We start from the raw sequence: 20,782 nt of genomic DNA on the forward strand, positions 1-20,782 counted from the left end.
CATCTGTCGAACTGCTCACAATATGAAGCCGAAAACGCTGTGTTTGCCGTTCCTCATTGTGGGTAGGTATTAGCGATTCCTTCAGCGCGTTGGTAGCTGCTAAACAATTCGAAGGAAATTATTTTTTAACTGATGGACTAATTTGTTGAGAAATAATTATATTGATTTAAGTTGCAAACTTTTCTTTACAGCGTTTCTTTTTGCCTCTGACATACCAAGCGTTCAAGGAATGTATTTAACTAACAATTTGTTAAGCCGTGCAGCGCAAGAACTTAGTTATTTGATAAGCGGTGTAGGTACTGATATTAACGATGTTCTGTTCGAACGCTCCAAAATGCGGCCATTTACGATTACCGTAAACAATCCAACAGAGGCGGAGAAAGACGGAAGTGAAATTGGAGATATTTCGCAGAAAACATATGTAACCGACCCGGATAACGCAATGGAGAACTTGGCAGAGAAGAATGGAAGCGCAAATGTAGATCCGCAGGAATTATCAACATTGGTGGAAAAGTTATTGAATTGGATAAGTTTTTTAAATATCTTAAAAAGTATTTAAAAGGACACAAAGTAAAACTGTCAAAAAGCAAACACCAAACGAATACAAAATGGGCATGCCATTGGTAAAATATAAATTTTTTTAAATAACAAAATTTTTACTTCACAAAAGTTTTGTAAGTCTATTGAAGGTGTAAACAGGAGTAAATAAAAATAATTGAAGCGCCTAAAGTTATTGGGTCTTAATTTATTTTGGCGTTGCAACGAAGATTATGGTCTAAAATATATAGAATGAAAGCCAGATCGCAGATCGTAGAAGCCACCACAGTATGTGCCCAAGAAATTGCTTAGCAAATGAAGTTTTCGTAGATATATATATCAGTGAGACTATTATTGGTAGGTCTAGTAGAACCTAATTGAATTTAGCGAATAGCGTGCTGTCATGTACGATAATCAATCTCTCAATATCGAAGGGTTTATTCTGCTGTTTGAACGTGAGGTGGAGTTCTAAATTTTATGGATAATAATGTTGGTTCATTAAGTGAGTAAATTCCTAATCACATCTCAGCGAAACTTGAGCGGTTATTTATTGGTATGCAATAACACGGCTCATGCTACAATTAATGAGCTAATTACATATTGGACTCCATTGTCGAATTTTTAAGAATTCTGTTATTTGAATTTTTTATTTTATTTATATGCAGATACATGAAAAAGTTAAGATTTAAAAATTTGAAAGTAAAGTTAAAATAAAAATTTTGTTGAAAGTAAAGTTAAAACTTTTGAGGTAAAAATATAGCACATCTAAGTAAACTTATTGATCACCGAATAAATCTAGAATTGAGAAAAGTGCCGGCAAATATCAGAAATTGTAGTAAAATGAACTGGCAGGTGCAAATGCAAGATTTTTTTTTTTTTTTTTTGCAACTACCTGTCTTCATTTAATTAAATAAAAATACAATTCGATTTCGCCATTTCCATCGAATGTTTGAGCATTCATTTTGTGAAATTTTGAATATTTCATTATCATCGTATATTCAGCATTTGTTTGTCAACTCTCTTCATTGATATACGTCCAGGGAAGATAGCAGCAACAGTGAGATAACGTCCGTGTCGTGGATCGCAGGCAGCCATCATGTTCTTGGCAACGAACATTTGTTGTGTAAGTTCTGGCACGGTGAGAGCATGGAACTGTTAAGATCATCGTGATGTAAAAGTACCAAAGTAAGGCATGAAGAAATGCAATCGAGTAAAACGAACATATTCACTAATTTGTGTAAGTAAACGTATATATAAAAGTGTGGATTAGTGATAAATTGGATTCCTGCAGGTAAAGTGTTAGAAAATAATGTAAGTATATTAAGCGAAAAGCAGTTTCAAGTTCTTCAAATCGCCGGTACCTGATTTATTATGCCCGTATTCAGTGACTGCTCAGTCACAGGACTACTTTAGCAATACCCAGGACCATTTTTGAAGGGGCGCTACTATATTCTCTCGTTATTGAGGAAAGTCAAAAGAATATATAAACTAAAGGCATGACAAAGCATACATACGGGTCCAAAAGATTTGAGATCAGTTAGTCTTCCCACATTTCTCATAAAAATGTAGGATAATGTATTAGAAGTACATATTTTCTTATGTTTAAATTAAGCCCAGAAAACTGGAAGTTTCAAAATACGCTAAGGAAAATCCACAGAATCCGCTTTATGCTCGGTAAAAACTTCAAAACGTAAACGAGTACACCCTCGTAGCTTTTATAGAAAAAAACTTCAATAATATCCAGCTTAAAAATTTGTACATCTCTGAAACTGTAGAAAAATGTATTTATTATACGGCGTACGCTGATGATGTGCCAGTTTCGGTTAGAGGTAAATTTGTAAACTCTCTCGCTAAACTTATGCAAACAATATTAAATGACATAAATCGGCGGACTGTTTCTGGCGCAATAAAATTAAATGCTAGCAATACATACTAGATTTGTTCACTAAGGAACACGGAACCCAAAAGTCATGCCACCATTATGAAATTGTAGCAGGCTAATAATTGGGTATAAGTCAAGCTTCTTAGGACAAATTTTATACAGGAAGCTTTCATGGAAACTAAACTCAGACAGTATAGCATTTCGTCTATTAGAACATTGGCGTGTCCTCCTAGCGCTTATCACAGCAATAAATGAAACATTCATGAAGTGGAAACCATAAAATATCATCTATACGACTGCGAAGCTTTATATACGAAAGCGACTGCAATTATCGGGAAAGGGTTTGTTGGTGATACTTTTAGTATCTGTGAGATGGTTTATCTAACAATCTCATTACAGCTTTCCTCCTCCCCTTTCAAATCCACAGCAGTGTTCAGTGATCTGTCTAAAAAAGATAACATCGATGGGGTTTCCAAAAATATTAACAGAGAATAACATAAAATATGATGTCTCTGCTTGCTACTTTTTCCTTGGTCTCTCTCTTCCATCTTTTCAAGCAGTTACTTCGTTCATTAAAATAACAAGCGTATAGGGCGACATTGTGGAACATTTCTAAGATATCCTACATCTTAACTGGGATATAACGGGTAAATTGAAAAGTATCCGGCCTATCATAGCAAACAGACTTATTAGACAAAATTCTTCCAACTTTTCGATACCATTTTTATAGCACGATTTGTCCTTTGCTTCAAAATAAGAATCTGTGAGCAGGAAATAATCGCTGAGTGCATGATCTGGATAACACGATAGATGCAGAAGTAATTTGAAGCCAAGTTCATGGATTTTTGCCGGCGATTTCCTTCGGTCATTCCTTTTTAAGGTATTCAATAAAACTACTCATCCCAAAATTCGGAGGCCATAACATTGTTAGCCGACTTTTGCGTTTTTCCACGCTTTTGAGTGGGTACAACGTGTGCAGTTCGTTCGTACGACGGACGAATGTACTTTGCAGTAAAATGATGGAACCAAGTTTCAGTAATTGTCACATACTGACGCAAAAGTATGGGTTTATTATGACTGAATGTCTCCAAACACTGATCCGTAAAATCGACCCGTCTTTGTTTTTGGTTAAAAGTGCTCACGTGTGGCACCCGCTTTGCACAGAGTTTTCACTTACCTAAGTATTCGTGAATGAAGTAATGTAAACATTCAGTTGATATTTTAGAATGCCTGATAGCGTGAATCACTTCACTTTACAGTCATCCAAAATTACTTTGTGGACCTTTTTGACATTTTCGTCAAAATCAAAACTCTTTTGGGCGTCCACTGTGCCTGAGGTGGTCATGTTGATGGTTGATTTTCCTGGGGTCATGTTCGGCGGATGGAGCCATGTGTAGAAGTTCACGCAAGCGATGCTCAAGCAGTACACGACTACTAGTCTTAGACCAAGTATCTTCTGGGTAGCCAAAAAACATCCATTTGAAGTAGAATGAGAGACCCCCTCTTTTGATTCGTTTAGTTTACCTTCCCTTACACAGTCTTATTTTTTGACATCTGACAACTGCTAAACATTATTTTACATCACTCGAATTAACAAATAAATCTAAACGTGTTCAAAAATTCTATTATGTTTCCAAGCAAACTTAGACTTAGAATGCCCAAACACGTTTTGTGGCGATCAAGAAACAAGTTACGTATCTGGTTTGGTTTAAATGACACTGCTTAACCAAATTTTCGAACTGAGAAAATGGAAACGAAAAAAAGAAAAAACATAGTAGGCTCAGGAAAAATACCAAAATGCGTTCGGTAACACTTTTCCAAGATACTGAGTATTTTTGACTTTTTCTTTGGTTTAATTTCCACAAACATTTAACCTTACGTATTTGCAATCTCTACAATATATTGACGACATAAATGCCCGAGCAAGAGTGGGACTGAGAATAATTTTCCAGCTACATTCGAAAATATAAGGGATGGGTAGAAAGGGTTTAGCTCACATAAAATTCAGACCTAGTATTTGTGTTGATAAAAGGGGAGATCTATATTGGAAACCAGAATAATAAGACAGAACAAAAGAAGTATTTACACCTCGCACATAAAGATATTGTGGAGATTGAAAATTATGCTTACCCCTTTAGCTTGTGGCAACAAATTTGAAGCTAGCGTAAATTCGGATTAATTTTTAACCGCTATGTAACCAGGTACAGTTCAAGCAGTGCCCCAAAAATAGTATCAGTCCTTCAAATTACTGCAAAAGACTTAGAAGAAAACTTAAGTGGAATTTTCTATGCTATTTTCTCATTTAGTCTTAATATACTAATGTGAATTTTCTTTAGATTTCCAAGTCCTATTAATTTGAGGCAAATAAAAAATGAGCTCGTGTTAAAAATTATTTACAATTTGTAGACTGATTAAACTGGATGCTGTATTTAAGGCAAATAACTTATCGTTCGACAGTTATTCTCCAACATTTGAACTGTGCACAATATGAAGCCGCAAACTCTGTGTTTATCCGTTCTCATAGTGGGTAGGTAATAGAGATTTCTCAAGGGCACTGAAAGCTGGAAAGCTACTAAGAAGTTCGAAGGAAGCTCTCTTAACTAATTTATAGAGAAATAATAATATTAAAATGAGTAGTAAACTTTTCTTTGCAGCTATTCTTCTTGTCGCTGACATCCCAAGTGTCCACGGAATGAGTTTAAATTATGGGTGGCTAGGAATTGCACAAAATGAACTATTAGATTTTATAAGAATTATAATTAATTCCATAAACGATATTCTGCAAGGACGCCTCACATCTAAGATGCTTGAAGATATGATTGAAGTAAGCAATCTACCAGGGAAAGATGGTAGCAAAAGTAGGGAAAGTAATTCGCAGGAAACCGGTACAACCGATGTGGAGAAGGATACGGATAACTCGGCACAGAAGAATGGAAGCGAAAGTGGAGGTAACACCGATGAAGACAAGGATACGGATAACTCGGCAGAGAAGAATGGTAGCGAGAGTGGAGGCAACACCGATGAGGATAAGGATGCGGATAACTCGGCAGAGAAGAATGGAAGCGAAAGTGGAGGTAACACCGATGAGGATAAGGATACGGATAACTCAGCAGAAAAAAATGGAAGCGAAAGTGGAGGTAACACCGATGAAGACAAGGATACGGATAACTCGGCAGAGAAGAATGGAAGCGAAAGTGGAGGTAACACCGATGCGGATAAGGATGCGGATAACTCGGCAGAGAAGAATGAAAGCGAAAGTGGAGGTAACACCGATGAGGATAAGGATACGAATAACTCGGCAGAGAAGAATGGAAGCGAAAGTGGAGGTGACACCGATGAGGATAAGGATACGGATAACTCGGCAGAGAAGAATGGAAGCGAAAGTGGAGGTAACACCGATGAGGATAAGGATACGGATAACTCAGCTGAGAAAAATGGAAGCGAAAGTGAAGATGAGGAGAAGAGTGATGGTGGAGATAGTTCGCGGGTCATAAAAGAATCAGAAACTCGTTTGTCAACGGTAATAAATTTGGAGAATTTTTTGAAATCTCTTACAAAGAACTTAAAGGGATGCAAGTTACAACAGTCGAAAAGCGAAAACAAATCGAATACAAAGATAATCTGCCGTTGGTAATATACATTTTTAATTTCACACAAGTATTGTAAGTCTATTGAACGTGTAAGAGAAGAGTGAATAAAAATAATTGAAGCGCCTAAAGTTATTGGGTCTTACTTCATTTCGACTTTGTAACGAAGTTTTTGTATTATGGAGCAGATTGGAACGTAGAGCTTTTAGAGTTTTTGAAAGTTTTTATAATATCTACCAGAGGATTTTAAATATCCGAAGTCTGCAGCAGACAGTCCAATGGTCTTGATTCTCTATTCCATCGTGCGCCAGAAAATGAGGGTTTTTTTTTTAGTAACAATACGGCCTATAGATAAATTTGGAAGTCTTTGTTTTGACATGAGATCTAATAAAGCAAGCAATCAAAGAAATTGACAACTTAAAGAAGTGTAAGTGTTAACAATAAAAGTGAAGCAAAGACTTGGAATATGTCCGCATAAGAAAGCTTCAAATATAGACCTACCAATGTAAGTTGTTTTTGAGTATGATCGGGCTGGATCGGTGCGTAAGATTTTTCAGGCGGCTCACTTGTGAGAAGTCCTTTTTCGAACAACTAAGTAAGAGTAAGAGATTATCCATTAGACTAATTATAAACAAATAATCCTTTGATTGCGCAGTTCGTTGTATAAAAAAACTACGGTATATCTAGCTTTGAAAGGGTAATTCAAGATCCATTAGGCTTTAGGAAACTTCTGAAACTCTACTGAGCTCAACGACACCCAGTTTTCTAAGCAATTACTTGGCATGAGTGGGACCACATATCTAGGCCACAACAATATCATATTACAAACAGTGTTCGCTGTTCGCTGTTGTAGGAACCGACTACTATCGGCAAAATGCTTGCTTTGCATGTAAAAAGAGTCTTTGCACTTGGCTCTTTGTTACTTAAATTCTGAAGACAAAGCTTTAATCTGGTTAATAAACTGCTATAATTCAATAACGATTAGTATTTATAAGCGTTCTTGTTTCATTGTTTGGTCACGTCCCCACTAGAAACTGAGAGATATGCAAAAACACGCCAGTCTCCATTAAATAAAGAATATTTTCCTCCTACACTGAAACACCGATATTTATTTTTCATTTCAGAGTTTCTGAATTCAATTTGTACTGCATACGAGCATGATTATACCCTGAAGAGGGTATATTGAGCTTGCCACGAAGTCTGTAACCCTCAAGACGAAACGTCAGAATAGCGTGAGTCGTTTAGTTATGTCCGCATAACTGTCCGTATGAATATAGTTTTGAGATATCGGTCTGAAATTTTGCATTCATCCATTTTCACTTCTAAAAAATTGCTCATTTGTCAGAATCACCGGTATCCGACTATTACAGCATACAGCTGTCATAGAAACAGATCGATCAAACTCAAGTCCTTTTAGCTAAAATAGGACGGGTACATTGTCCGCTTATGCTCAATAACAGATTAGTTCGAGTACAATCATTAAATATAGAACAAGGTTAATATCCAGCCAAGCACAGTCATTGGGCCCAAAGCTCAAGCGCTAAATGACATAGGTTAGGTTAATCTTGTAGGCCAATAAGCCATAGCCCAGTTTTGGTTCTTTGACCAGTTGCAGTTCAGTTACTAGGTCCATGAGAAGTAGTGATGCTTAAAGATACCTCGACCTGAATTTTAACAGACTCTGTGGCCTCACTATCGATACCTCCATCAATATATCGTGCCATGGGGACACATATGCTTACCTACCATTTTGCACATGACTTTTGCAGTTTTGCACCCAGATAGCTTGTTCCATCGGGCTGCGATGACACAAGGGAGCGGTCCATGCAAATCGAAGAAGTATACGGTTTTAATCTGAGACCGCACGAGCTCAGTGGACACTAAAAGTTTCACGAATATTTCGTACCTGCCAATTTGCCTTACTCTTTTTGAAGAATTTCCTTCAAGAACTCAGTTCCAAAATAATACTAAACTGTGTAGACTAGTGTATAGCTGCGCCATATAAGTTGCCGTAAACCGTTGCTCAATGCAGTTCTCAGCTACTTATCTAATTGAGTGATTTAGCTAAAATTCTACTAAATTTTGCAAACAAGATGTCACCGTTGCCTATGTATTTGCATTTGATGACTGGGAGTAAGTACAACTTCTTTACCGATTGGATGAGCGTTTAGTGAAATACTTTTTAAGTTGTCTGGCTTGTCTTAAATTAAATAGAGAGCATGACTTCGGCACAAAAGGGGAACTGCTAGCGGATACTTAAATTGCGCATTACCGCAGCTAGGTACACAGCAAATCACTAGAGTAAGGTCACAGCTCATAACGGGTGGATTTGGAGATACGATTTCAAGTATCAAGCGTGCTCCGGAAACCACAAAAACTTTAGGAATAATATCCAATAACCTATGATAATAACAACACTTACAATTTATAAAATTTTAAAATTTTTCCTTATAGTTTTACTACTTGCCAGCAGTATACTAAGAATTAGTGGAAAGCCTTTGGAAGGAGATGCGAGTGCAACACAATTGATCTCAAAGTCAAACGATGGAAAGATGTCTGCAGAAGTAAACAATGACACAGTTAATCTTCAGATAAATAACTTTAAAGGAAGTGGAGCTTCTACGCACCGGCAGAGTATTGAAATTATGACAAAACAGTTTTTTGGCAAGCCATCTGCAACGGAAAGTGATTCTAGTGATTACAGTAGTGATTACAGTAGTGATTTAAGTTTTTTATCCTATATTTGGGGTATAAGTGAAAGCGACTCAAGTTATTAAGTAATGATGGAAAAAAATTTAAAGTTGAATGTATTATTCAAAGATTTGTATATCCGTTTATTATGATAATGGTTTGATTCAAGTTAAAATAATTTTGTTGAATTGCGATAATACTTTCTTTAAAGAAAAGTTATCTAAAAAGCGCTTATTATGTTACTAAGTAAATTGAATATATTTAATAAACTTAACTGCTTCGTTTGGTGATTATTGAACATAATTAAGTCGCCACAACTGGTCAAACCTTATGTTGAAAAAAAAAAAACAAAAAAAAAAAGAAAAAAAAACGACATTGACTTCAGTTGCACCGAAGCTATAATACCTTTCACATTTGATCATACGAAAAAGTAAAAATTAATCTTATCTCGATTTCGATCGGTCAGTTGTTATAGCAGGTATAATATATATTATCGTTGTCCGATATCGGTTCTGACACAACAAGTAGCTTCTTGTCGAAAAAAGAGCATGTTCAAATTTCAAAACGATATCACAAAAACTATGGGACTAGTTTACCCTAAGGTAAAAAAAAAATTTCTCATATGAAAAATTAAGTATTTTATTTGAAATGTATATACTATATAATCATAGTTACAAACATGCATTATTAACACCGAAATCATGAAAGTTATGGAAAAAAATATTTGACACTCAGCCATAGAGCTCGGATGAAAGAAAAAGAAATCTGAAAATTGGATGTTTGAAAGAAAATTAAAAAAAAAACAAAAAAAAAAAAAAAAAAAAAAAAAAAAAAAAAAAAAATTCTGTGAAAATTTCGCGTATTAATTTTTTTAAATAGTTGAAATGAAAAGAAGTCCTTCGTTCAAATCTTTAATAATTGTATTTCAAAGGCCTGTGCAAAATTTCATGAAGATCGGTTGAGTAGTTCTTGAGAAATCTTGCAAGCCGACTTCAAAAACACAGTTTCGAGAAAAACGCGTTTAAAGACGGCGCACTTAGCCCAGCTAGTCTCTAGCGCACTACTACTCAAGGCTGTATCTCCAAGACTATTACTCGGATCAATTTAAAAATAGGCGCAATATTCTAGAGGAGATAATGAAATTCGACTGTTGAAACCCGTAACATGTAACCGCCTTAAGGGATAATTTCCACATGTAAGTTCCAAAAAATGTGTTTTTTTGTTAATTTTTTCTGAAGAGGATTTTTATTGAAGATATACATAAAATATACGAACATTTAGCGAATTTAACGTATTAAAAAAATTCGCATTTTATTAACAAAAATAGTGGGTTTCGTCGTTCCTGTAGAAGATCTCCAGAGAGTCCTCCACAAAAAGGTCTTTGGCGGTGCGGAGGATATCCCTGATCCAAATTAACTGTAATAAAAAGTCAAAAATATTAATTTTAGCATAGATTAATACAAGTAATGTCAAAAATTATGATTTTAGACAAAATGGCGGCTTCCCAAATTTTTTTTTGCAAGAGAATTTGCACTTGAAAGTGACTTAAAAAGTTACGAAATTTTTATCAGAAACTTTATTCCTTCGATCATTAACTGACTAAGAAGATGCTGTGAAATCAAGTTAATCGCTCAAGCCGTTTTGAAGAAATATTCCTCACCGACTTACGGTTACGGTTACGGTTCCGCCTACTTTTCGGCAAAATCCATTTATTTTGTTCAAAATAGTCTCCTTCTGCTTCAATATAGCTTTGGAACGCTGCTTGTATATACACTTTATAAGGTTTTCGAAATATCTTTTTGTCAGTTTCAAACATCATGGCAAACTTAAAATACATTATGCACGGTAGAAAAATTGTTTGTCCGTAAGTAATCTAGAATCTTGTTACCATAATCATCTGAACGCCCCCCTGTGTTTCATTACGATTCGTCATATTTTGTTCATTTGGGCGGTGCTGGATTACAGAATTGAGTAAGATACAAATTATTGCTTTGGCTAGTCTTTAAGATATGTATGCAATTTTAGAAGAATACACCAGATAAGTCACTGGTTCTACAAACCAACGAATCTTAATAGCAAATATGCTTTCATAGAAGGATTCTTTATCTATTCTTCTAGGTAATACCAACAGTATACCATAAATCATCTGGATGGCTAAACAAATGACAACCAAAGACGATGCAGATTTTTGCCAAAGTACTTAATTACAAATAAAAAAAAAAAGGTTGATCTTGACAATATGAAAACGAAACGGAACATATTAATCAAGAGTTTTAAAATGCCTAGGTGATTAGCATTATCTTTTCGAGACTAGTTACGGGACTGTCAGAGTCGATTCAAAACTGGTAGGTGCGTTGGAGTTTCATCTTCGCTAATGATAAGCCAATGCCTGTCTTTACTTTGGGGCTCGTACCGGGGTTTAGGAGAATAACTACCTATTATTACTGATGCTGTTAATTGAAGAATGTACGCCTCCCTTTCTTTGGTAAAGGAACTATAAAAATTAGCTGCTTCTGTCCATAAATGTAAAGAGAGGCATTTTCTGTAGTGGGTTTTCTATATAACCTACCAATGTTGAACTCAATTTCATATTATATAAGTTGTTAACATTTTTTCATAACAGAAAGGTTAATGTTTAACTTTAGTGGCCGAGATGCGATAAAGGAAGTAAACCCTTTAAAAGAAATCTCGATCGAACTGAACTTTTCAAAATTTCTCCCATTTTCAAAATAAATTTGACTGGTTGCAATCCCACTTTAATCATGAGAACTCAGTTGAGAGAAATTTATTGTGTTTCTTTTTCCTTTTATTTTACTTTTAACGTCGTCAGTGAACAGTGTGTACCTACCTACTCGCTATCTACTCGAGCACAATCTAATATGGTATTGTTTAAATAAATTAGAAAACTAAAATTGTGTATAAAAAGAAGAAACCCAGGTGTGCATTTAAAAGCAAACAATGCAAAAAAAAAAAAAAAAAAAAAAAAAAAAAAAAAAAAAAAAATAAAAAAAATAAAAAAAATTTTGTTGATTTAGAAGTTGAATAGCGATTTCCAAATAGGGAATAATGTACTAGACACAGTAATTAACTCAATTAGATACGCGTTTTATTGATATGAATGCAGTTTGTCATGTCATAAATTCGATTTTATAACACCAACATTTTTATTGGATGTTGATAAAGCAATTTTATTACAAAAGGGCGACGAATTCCAAAGAAAATATTCAGATATAAAAGGGCCCAGGTTTCCACTTGAATTTATTAACATTTACCATCTAGTTTTACCGCAATTAACTCAAGCATGGACTGTTCAACAATTATCTAAGGCAGTAATGAGCAAATATGGAGTGCTAGCACTCACAGAGCACAGAGAAGGCGACCTAACGGAAATATTTACAGCATTGTTATTGTTCTTTACAAATCCTGTCCCTACTGCAGCAGCCGAAAGGTCATTTAGCAAATTAAAAATAGTAAAAAATTATTTAAGAAATAATGTAGGTCAAACACGACTCCGACAGTTATCGCTAAAAGCAATTGAAGACAAAACCGCATCAAGCCAGGAAGAGATTGATACTTTTCCGAAAACTAAAGCTAGGAAAAATTTTAAATATATTTTTATATTTAGTTATTTGGTACATCTTTATAACAATAAACCCTTGAATCTTCTTTATTTCCTTTTGTTAGCCAAACCTAAACCAAGTATTAATGGTAAATCAATTTGTTATTGTTTAAAAGCTTAAATCACTTATTTTTAAAGTGCTTTTCATATTTCTAATTGATATAACCTAATCAGTTTGCATAGCAGTGGGGCCCCATTTTTAAACTGTCCCAGGGCCCTTGGTTACCCAGCTACGCCACTGGTAGTGAGCTAGGTATGTACTTAGGAAACGCGTGGAATACTGTTTTTTGTTGTTATATCACGTTCCCAGGTCCCATTTTAGAATTATATTCGCTATACAAACTTTTCTCGCTTAAAATAGACGCAGATCGGTTTTGAAGTGGTATTGTTAAAATTGTACGGAGATACACAGCTTTAGAACAGTCTAAAATATAAGTATATATAATATATAAGACATACTCTTCTACTTATTTTTACGAATCAGTCCCGTTGAGTTCGTAAGGCCGACAACTTGTCAAAATTAGAAATCCGACAATTCTACAGTTTTCGCGAAACAAGATGCTAAGAGAATCAATACTTTTGTCCCTGACTATAGCTGGTGAGTACACTTATTTACTGTTATGAAATATTACCTGAAAAAGCGACTGATAGGACAGATGAGTGCTTGAAGATACAACACCTAATTTGTGTTCTGATAATCTCGAATAAAAATGGAGAAAAAAAGTTTTGCAAGAACTTTCATGTTTAGAACTCTTTATAACGAAGTTGATTTCCCAGCAAGTCATTAGTACTCATGTAGTCCTATTTCTCGTCTTAGGAGTCACTTGGCACAAAACAGGCGTTAGAGGGCATTACCATTACACTTCTAATAGATACATTTTCTGAACTTTTTGGTTCCAGTTCTACTCTTTGTCAGCATAATTCCAAATATTAGTGGAAAGCCTCTTGAACAGAGTATGCAAGGAAAAGAAGATCAGCTTTATCGTAATCAGGATGGAGCCATTGTGATTGTAACATCTTGTGAAAACTGCTCCGAAACTAGACCTAAAATTGTAAATGAGTATGCAAACATGTCACATGGGTCTGCAGAATATGGTGGTTCATCGCAAGCAGATAGTGGCATGGCTGAAACGAATGATGTATCAGAATCATTAGAACGCGATGCATGAACATGTGTATAGTTTTGTTTAAAGCTGGAAGGTTCTCGAAAAATTACAAATTTCTGAGAGCTCAGAGATAACACTTTGCCCAAGAGCGTGATTTTTGTAAAAATCTAGTACCATAGCATAGGAATTAAATAAAAAGCACTAAATTATATGTGTTATCTAAAAAAATGTTTATTACTATATATGAATATTGATTTCGAAATTGTATAATTAATAAAAAAGAAAAAAAAAAAATCAGAATATATCTACTCCACTATTATTTGCAATTCTTTTTGGCGCATATACATATGTACCATTAATTTTATTGTTATTTTTGTCACTAGAACAAACGACATAGAACTGGTGATGTGAAAGATGTGTGTTTCTAAAATTAATTCCTCAAGCATTTACGAACTGGTCGTGATGTAGTTAGTGTAGGTCGCCTCCAAGTTGGTGCATACTGAATAACTGTCCTTTGCCGGATAGGAAGCTTTCATGGAAGCCGAATATCGAAGAGAAAAGAAAAGATATCGGTTGATTTTTACTGCTGGAGACGAGCCATTGGCAAAATGTGAGATTTCTCACCGAAAATGGTCCTCTGGCTTTACGACATCATAGTAACCAAACCCATTAATTATGTTCTATAGAGTCTTTATGTGGAGGAGGGCTCTTGCGAAGACCACACTTGCAAAGAAACTCGAGAGCGTTCAACGAGCGGTGCTCATCAGTATGTGTGGTGCAGTAAGGCCCACTCCAACCATGGAACTTAACGCCATCTTTCACATATTGCTCGTAGACATCGTCGGAAGGTGTATGGATGCGAAAGTGGCTATCACAATAAGAAATCCTTTCTCACTTCGACTTCATATCGAAACACTTGGATCATGGAGTTGCTTTACCGAACTTTGCTGGCTTCTTCTCTACCCACATATCGGCGAGGGAGTTGTGGGTGGAAAGAAGCCGTTGTAGGAGAGAGGCAATGATCTTCTTTTCAGGGGGGTCAAAGCTTAATTTACTGTCAGGAGCTCTCTATCATCAGCAGCTTCAGACTTCTTGACTATTACAGTGTTTTCCAAGCTCAGGTTGCAGACATTAAAGTAGCAGTAGATTTACGGCTCTGGAGTGCAGCCTCCTTTAGAGAAGTGACCATCCAGCCAGATAGCGTTCAGGGCTGGTCAAGGAGTGCCTATCCTCGCTATCAATAGCATCGAGTGTCTTTGTGATAAGGCTGCTATGGGTGCTAGGCCACAGCGTAATCGCGGGAAATTGCAAAGCTGATGAGCTAGCAAGAAAAGGCACCCTAGAACCGCTATCGGAAGAATGGAAGTAGGTCGGTAGTATAAAGCAGGGCTTCGCAGAATCCTTTGACCCAAGATCGATCGGAATAATTAATTGATCTTTTTGCACTCCGTAAGTCCATGTCCAGTTGTGAGGCTTTTAACAGCACATTGCCATTTTGGAAGTGAGGTTTGGAAATTCTATTAGGGACATCTACATAATCTGTATGAAAGAAGATGAGTTAGAAACAACTCTCTTACTCCTTGATTGTCCCTTGTTTGGGAGGTCAACACACTTGAGAGCGCATACCTTTAGTCAAATAAAACAACAACTCCTCCAGATTGATCGATATGCAATAAGAATCTTATATTTATGCTTAATTTCACCTTCTTCCTTAGTACCACAGGTCTACTACAATAACTTTAAGAGATTCAGTCAGAACACCCTTTCAAGTCTGGGAAAACAATGCTAACACAAATTGAAATTCAGGAGCCATGAAAGCAAGATGCCACATTAATATTTGTAGCAGACTGCAAGAGCTGCTGTCAAGCCTCTATTGTAATTGGAAGACAATTTTGCCCTTCACATGACATTCAAAAAACAGCAATAAGTAGATGAGATTAACTACAGGTATACACGGCACTTAACATAGCCAACAGAAAGCAACACAAAAAGCCGCTTAGACCACCGAAAAGCCTCTACAACAATAGCATCAAGTTACTTCAGCATGAGACTTGTTTTGGTGTCAGCTTATAGTGGAATCGCTGAAAACGATTTCTCAGGAAGATGAGTTACTGGACTTTGTCCAATTGGCAATCATAGAGTAAGTCTAAAATATTATCGGACACCAGTTGTTATAGTTATATGGAGGAGGCTATAGTGAAAACACGTACGAACGGCTTCCGAGGTTAAACATTTCGGCAGTTTTGCCCTCAGTGATCCAGAACACATAGCCGGAACTCAACTCACATTAGCCGTCCTAACAAAGTTGTCATAGGCTCAAAGCGTGTTGTCGATGTGCAAGAGTCTTATGAGTTATTATACAGGCGTTCTAAGTACCACAATGTATTGGCGTTCTAAGCTGTCCAAGTGCAATCCCTGTTAACATAGACTTCTTAAGATAAACTAAGCATCTGTTTTTTAGATGTTCCTTTACTCTTTCAAATGGAAATGCGATAATAATAAATTTGACGTCGGATTTGATTATGATCTATTTAGAACCGGTTTCTTTTGTATCATTTTACGATCAAACAGTTAAAATTCCTTTTTTAAATTAAACAATATGCGACTACACGTTTCTGCAGTTAACAATAAACGCAAAACATTTATGAATTGCAGAAAGCTTAATTTATGAGCATTAAGAATTGAACGACCAAAAACTTGAAGACTTTCTGCGTCTACTTTCCTTCAACAATCAGTTTACTTGAGATCAGCGCAATAATTGTACTGAAAAAAGTGCTTAACAGTTTATCTAACTGGGTCATCATCATTTGCAGAGGTTGCTGCTAAATGTAAAAAATAAAATGTCACTGGGGCGCAAAAGTTTTTGTCTGACGATTGGCGGTGAGTACAAATTTTTATAGCTACCTTACCATTACGTTAAGAAGAACATCGACGTGTCGATAAATATTGCTTAAAATAACTGCTGGTTGGTACTCAATAAAAGAGGGATAGGATAGAGTACCAGGTTTAATAAGAAGTGTTTGTGGTATTGATGTCGAGTTTTGGTGTGGTCTTAATTAAGTTACGGAACAAAAGCTACTGCTAAGTGATCGAAGAATAAACCTGAGATTAAGGAGTAGTAGCTCAATAGCTTCTCATTACTAACATTATGCTAACAAATAAATTATGTTTCTTCGTTTCAGCTCTATTCTTTGCCGGCTTAACGAGTATGTTAACAGTTAGCGCAAATGCAATTGAAGTTCAAACAGATGACCCATCGGATCGATTGATCCAGGAAGGTTACGAAAGAGCTACTGCTCTAGCAGAAACTGTGGTATTTTTTAAATCGAAAGATGGAAAGCTTTCTGCTAATATTACTTTAAATACTCAAACTGAGCTAAATGTTACCGATAATGGTGAAGTTATCATAAATAGCGCTCCTGTTGACACGATAACAAAGGATACTTCTTCAGAAGTTAGTTATAACATTAACATTGATTCTTCAGATTCGAGTTATTTTAGCGTTAGTGATTCTGCAGATTCGAGTTATTTTAGCTTTAGTGATTCTGTAGATTCGAGTTATCTTAGCGTTAGTGATTCTGCAGATTCGAGTTATTTTGGCGTTAGTGATTCTGCAGAATCGAGTTATTTTAGCGTTAGTGATTCTGCAGATTCGAGTTATCTTAGCGATAGTGCTTATTCTGTTTCGCTTTCGCGAAAACTTCAAGACGATACCTCGTTCAGAAAACTAATGTAAATAAATAAATTTAACAAAAAAATAGTAAAMGTAAAAACTGTCAAAAATTCTAACTCCGATATAAGTATTGCCTCATTGAAAACCAGATCAAACTTCGTGGCAAAGTTGGTTCAGCTGTTCACGTGTGTTCAGCCGAAATTTAAGTTTTTTCGATATACATATATGTGACCTGGTCTACGGAAAGGGGGCTTAGGTGTCAAAAAATCCAAAAAATCAATTTTCAATTTTTAGTTGATTCGGATGGAAGATGAGATGCTTTTTCACGTGATAGAATCCAAAAAGTCATAACTTGTTTGAAAGTTCCCTAAAAATGTAGAGAAAGAATGAAAACAAGACAACAGCAGCTGCGCGTTATTAGAGTAAACGTCACTTCTTCAGTGTTAATTTTTTAAATTCCACACTAGCAACTTACACAATGAACTATAATAGTATTCCGAACAAAAACAATACTTACTGAACGTCCTTGAAGCCTCTGGAAAGGAGAACAATTAATGAGATAACGAGAAACTGACGAAACGAGTTGTTTATTTTTAACAGCTGTTTCCCAGAAAACTAGTTTTCGCACGTTAGCTCCCTTTTCGTAGACCAGGTCACATATATTATAGATTCAGTGAAGCTGGTCGGAATTTCTGAAGATCCTCAGTTTCTGGCTAATGAAGCGTGCTTGTCGATAATTTATAAGTCTTTAATTTAAGCATTGATATCACTCGCTAATCCATTCGTAATCTTTATGGGATTTGTTCAAAAAACTAAAACCTTAAAGCCCTTGAGTTTATTGGTAAGTAAGTCCTTCTTATTCTGGTCGCTAGTAAATTTTACAGGTTTAAAGAAACACTGATAGAGTCAAATGAGTTTTTTGACGGTGGACTTCAGTCGCGTATGCTTTCATCCGACGATATCTTGTAAAGAAGCTAATGCATGCACCTTATCAGTTCTTCGCTGCCATATTCGAATAGCCCGGCCGGTAATTCATCGGTCCCTGCTGCTTTTTTGTTCTTCAAGCGGGTGATTCCTATTCCAACCTCATTATAGTAGGTCAATGGAACATCTGTTCCATCGTCATCGGTTGGGGAATCGGGTTCGCCATTTCCAGATGTAAGGCTGGAGAAGTATTCCACAACTCCACAACTTCAGTATGATTTTTCGATTACCTCTGCCAGCAATTTTCTCAAACTCCCCAATTTCGGTCACTTTCTTTTTGCTTTGCCTGCATATGCGTGTCGCTTCTCTTTTCAATTCTCAGCATCTATCCCACTCCGCTAGCGTTGTGGTCGACCGCAATATTACGAGGTGTCTACTTTTTCTCCACTACGACCTGACAGTCCTCATCGTACTTTTGCTTGCATGACCTTGAAATGCCGTCATACAGTTCTTTTATATCGAGTTGCTGATGAGTGCTCTCAGAGACCAGGAGTGCAAGTCGAGTAGAAAACCGTTTCGCTGTCGGTTGTCGTAGCTTCCCTGTGTTCGTTGGTGGTCGTGCTTTGCTGAGCAGGGGCGGGTGCGTGTCTTCGCTACCACAAAATGGTGGTTCGAGCTCATGTTATGTCCTGGGAGCATACCCACATCTAAAACACTGGAGACCTGTCGTCTGTCCATCACAAAATGATCGATCTGGTTAGGAATTTTTTAATCCGGAGGCCTCCAAGTAGCTTGATATATTTTTTATTGATGGAATCTAGTACTACAGATAACCCTATTTCGGAACCATACGAAGTCGGTCTGCCTCAACCCATTTGAAGACTGAATTTTCCGTCTGTTGTACCAAAGGTAACATCTTTGCGCACCCTGGTGTTAAAATCCCCAAGCAAAAGTTTTACATCGTCATGAATGGCATCTATGGTCATATCGTCCTTTTTTTTGGGCCAGAGGCCTGTTGAAAAATATTGTTCTGATGCGTATTGTGGCTAGACGCACATCGATCGAAATGGATTCCACTATTCGACAAATGAGTCTTTCTCTCACCACGAATCCCACACCGAGTTTGCGCTTCTTTATATGGCCGCTGTAGTACACGTCATAAGGATGTATTAGCCTCGTCCATCGCATTTCTTGAACTTTGGTGATGTCAGTCTGTACTTTTACGTGGACCTCAACCAGATGGGCATCGGCACCTTGCCAATTTGGGAACCGGACATTCCAGGTGGAAGCCCTTAAACTGTAGCCTTATTACGTTTGCCGTTGTTTCCTTTTCATTGGGAGTGGTTTCTACGTGGTGGGTGCCAAAGACATTTATATAGAGAGCCTCTCGCTTCATGACCGTTGCCCGCTATTAGATTTCAGTGAACCCTTAAATCTCTCCTCTCTTTTAGCCGTAACCCCAGGTTCCTCACGGGTTGGCTTCCGCATCTTTCACAAGGGTTACTCACGTTTCCAGTGTGCCCGGCGAGGATGCCAGAGAGGGAATTGGATGTGATAAGACCAGAGAAATCATCGCTCGATGCGACGCCAATATGTTGTGAACAGAAAATATATAGAGGTATACATATTTACTTTTTCAAATTCTTAACTAAACAGTTTTGGCAGGCATTACATCTCAATTTAGACCAAACAGTATGCGACTACACGTTTCTTGAGTTAAAAATTGACGCAGAGCATTTATGATTTGGTATTGTGAAAACAAAACTCAATTATACGAGTGAAAACTCTTCCAACACTTAGGTATTCTTAAAATTTTCTTCACAAATTAGTCCACTTGATAACGTATGCCGGTCAACTTGTGAATGTCAGACATCCGTGATATCTACTAACGAAATGGCAAAGATGTTACCGGGATCAATATGCTTGCTTTTGACTATTGTCGGTGAGTAGAACAATTTACTGATATGAATTAGAAACATAAAAGGCAACTAATAGGATGGATGGTTGTATAGAGGTAAAAATTACATTGTTCCTCTAGTTAGTATGAAGTAAAATGAAGAGAACAAGTTTTACAAGAACTGTAAACTGATGCTTAGATCGTCCTAGTACAACAAGCTTAAACACCAAGCAAGTTATCAGCGTTCATGTAGTACTAAATGTCTTTCAAGGTGACACTAGGCATAAGGAATGTTTTACAGAATATTATCCATTACCACCAAAAAACCACTAGACTTATTATAAATTTGCTTTCTAAATTCTTTGATTTCAGTTCTACTGCTTGCCAGCAATATGTCAGGAGTTAGTGGAAGGGAGCTTGAACAACCAGCGAGTGCGTCGGATCCTATCTCAGTAGTAGTAAATCAACCACAAACAACATTAGTTATAGGATCGGATTTTGTTAAAGAACTTATCACAAGCTTACTTAGTGTTAAACTAGCTGCTGATGGAAATGAGAATGAGCTTTTTAAAATTGTGATAAATAATCCGACGGAAAAAGATAAGGAGAAAAGTAATGAAAATAAGAATGACAGCTCTGAGATTGCAACGACAAAGCCCGAAGAAAGTTCAGAAACAGCAAAAGAAACAGATAATTCTGAAAGTACGACAAAGAAATATATTCGCCCTAAACATGTGCAGGATTATTTAGATTATCTTGATAACAAACAGAATTACTATGGCAATGGGTGGTGGTTGCTAGGATAAATAAAACTTGACAGAGCATGAACATGTTCATTCAATTTTATTTTATTTATTTTTTTTTTG

The 20,782-nt window shown here is 36.4% G+C and overlaps 6 protein-coding genes across 10 annotated transcripts; all 6 read left to right on the forward strand.

Annotated features, from left to right (window-relative positions):
- On the forward strand, positions 1-729 carry LOC108972416. Its single transcript, XM_018938976.1, has 2 exons — positions 1-62; positions 192-729. Exons 1-2 carry the CDS (start codon positions 23-25, stop codon positions 557-559), a joined length of 408 nt encoding a protein of 135 aa, XP_018794521.1. The 5' UTR covers positions 1-22; the 3' UTR covers positions 560-729.
- A 4,165-nt stretch (positions 730-4,894) lies between these two features.
- On the forward strand, positions 4,895-6,170 carry LOC108972407 (clumping factor A-like). Its single transcript, XM_018938968.1, has 2 exons — positions 4,895-4,946; positions 5,074-6,170. The coding sequence occupies exons 1-2, from the start codon at positions 4,907-4,909 to the stop codon at positions 6,051-6,053; spliced, it is 1,020 nt and encodes a 339-aa protein (XP_018794513.1). The 5' UTR covers positions 4,895-4,906; the 3' UTR covers positions 6,054-6,170.
- A 1,878-nt stretch (positions 6,171-8,048) lies between these two features.
- On the forward strand, positions 8,049-8,884 carry LOC108972414. Of its 5 annotated transcripts, none has more exons than XR_001993631.1 (3): positions 8,052-8,139; positions 8,194-8,307; positions 8,461-8,884. XR_001993631.1 is itself a non-coding variant. In XM_018938975.1 (2 exons), exons 1-2 carry the CDS (start codon positions 8,100-8,102, stop codon positions 8,781-8,783), a joined length of 363 nt encoding a protein of 120 aa, XP_018794520.1. In that variant the 5' UTR covers positions 8,049-8,099; the 3' UTR covers positions 8,784-8,884. The 5 variants fall into 5 exon arrangements, 1 of the variants encoding a protein (XP_018794520.1); XR_001993632.1 differs by having other exon boundaries at positions 8,194-8,287; XM_018938975.1 differs by lacking the exon at positions 8,194-8,307 and having other exon boundaries at positions 8,049-8,139.
- Positions 8,885-12,695: 3,811 nt separating this feature from the next.
- LOC108972418 lies at positions 12,696-13,628 on the forward strand. The gene is made up of 2 exons (XM_018938978.1): positions 12,696-12,914; positions 13,217-13,628. Exons 1-2 carry the CDS (start codon positions 12,875-12,877, stop codon positions 13,483-13,485), a joined length of 309 nt encoding a protein of 102 aa, XP_018794523.1. The 5' UTR covers positions 12,696-12,874; the 3' UTR covers positions 13,486-13,628.
- Positions 13,629-16,132: 2,504 nt separating this feature from the next.
- On the forward strand, positions 16,133-17,158 carry LOC108972369 (dentin sialophosphoprotein-like). Its single transcript, XM_018938922.1, has 2 exons — positions 16,133-16,302; positions 16,605-17,158. The coding sequence occupies exons 1-2, from the start codon at positions 16,263-16,265 to the stop codon at positions 17,156-17,158; spliced, it is 594 nt and encodes a 197-aa protein (XP_018794467.1). The 5' UTR covers positions 16,133-16,262.
- A 2,712-nt stretch (positions 17,159-19,870) lies between these two features.
- Positions 19,871-20,722, forward strand: LOC108972370. Its single transcript, XM_018938923.1, has 2 exons — positions 19,871-19,961; positions 20,289-20,722. The coding sequence occupies exons 1-2, from the start codon at positions 19,913-19,915 to the stop codon at positions 20,720-20,722; spliced, it is 483 nt and encodes a 160-aa protein (XP_018794468.1). The 5' UTR covers positions 19,871-19,912.
- The last annotated feature ends 60 nt before the right edge of the window (positions 20,723-20,782 follow it).

This window comes from Bactrocera latifrons, unplaced genomic scaffold (genome assembly GCF_001853355.1).
Source record: "Bactrocera latifrons isolate USDA-ARS-PBARC rearing strain unplaced genomic scaffold, ASM185335v1 scaffold_4, whole genome shotgun sequence".
Lineage (NCBI taxonomy): Eukaryota > Metazoa > Arthropoda > Insecta > Diptera > Tephritidae > Bactrocera > Bactrocera latifrons.

Coding starts and splice junctions, on each gene's coding strand:
- LOC108972416 (XM_018938976.1), top strand. CDS start 23: ATGAAGCCGAAAACGCTGTGTTTGCCGTTCCTCATTGTGG. Junction 63..191: donor TTTGCCGTTCCTCATTGTGG/GTAGGTATTAGC, acceptor TTTTCTTTACAG/CGTTTCTTTTTGCCTCTGAC.
- LOC108972407 (XM_018938968.1), top strand. CDS start 4,907: ATGAAGCCGCAAACTCTGTGTTTATCCGTTCTCATAGTGG. Junction 4,947..5,073: donor TTTATCCGTTCTCATAGTGG/GTAGGTAATAGA, acceptor TTTTCTTTGCAG/CTATTCTTCTTGTCGCTGAC.
- LOC108972414 (XM_018938975.1), top strand. CDS start 8,100: ATGTCACCGTTGCCTATGTATTTGCATTTGATGACTGGGA. Junction 8,140..8,460: donor TTTGCATTTGATGACTGGGA/GTAAGTACAACT, acceptor TTTTCCTTATAG/TTTTACTACTTGCCAGCAGT.
- LOC108972418 (XM_018938978.1), top strand. CDS start 12,875: ATGCTAAGAGAATCAATACTTTTGTCCCTGACTATAGCTG. Junction 12,915..13,216: donor TTTGTCCCTGACTATAGCTG/GTGAGTACACTT, acceptor TTTTGGTTCCAG/TTCTACTCTTTGTCAGCATA.
- LOC108972369 (XM_018938922.1), top strand. CDS start 16,263: ATGTCACTGGGGCGCAAAAGTTTTTGTCTGACGATTGGCG. Junction 16,303..16,604: donor TTTTTGTCTGACGATTGGCG/GTGAGTACAAAT, acceptor TCTTCGTTTCAG/CTCTATTCTTTGCCGGCTTA.
- LOC108972370 (XM_018938923.1), top strand. CDS start 19,913: ATGGCAAAGATGTTACCGGGATCAATATGCTTGCTTTTGACTATTGTC. Junction 19,962..20,288: donor CTTGCTTTTGACTATTGTCG/GTGAGTAGAACA, acceptor CTTTGATTTCAG/TTCTACTGCTTGCCAGCAAT.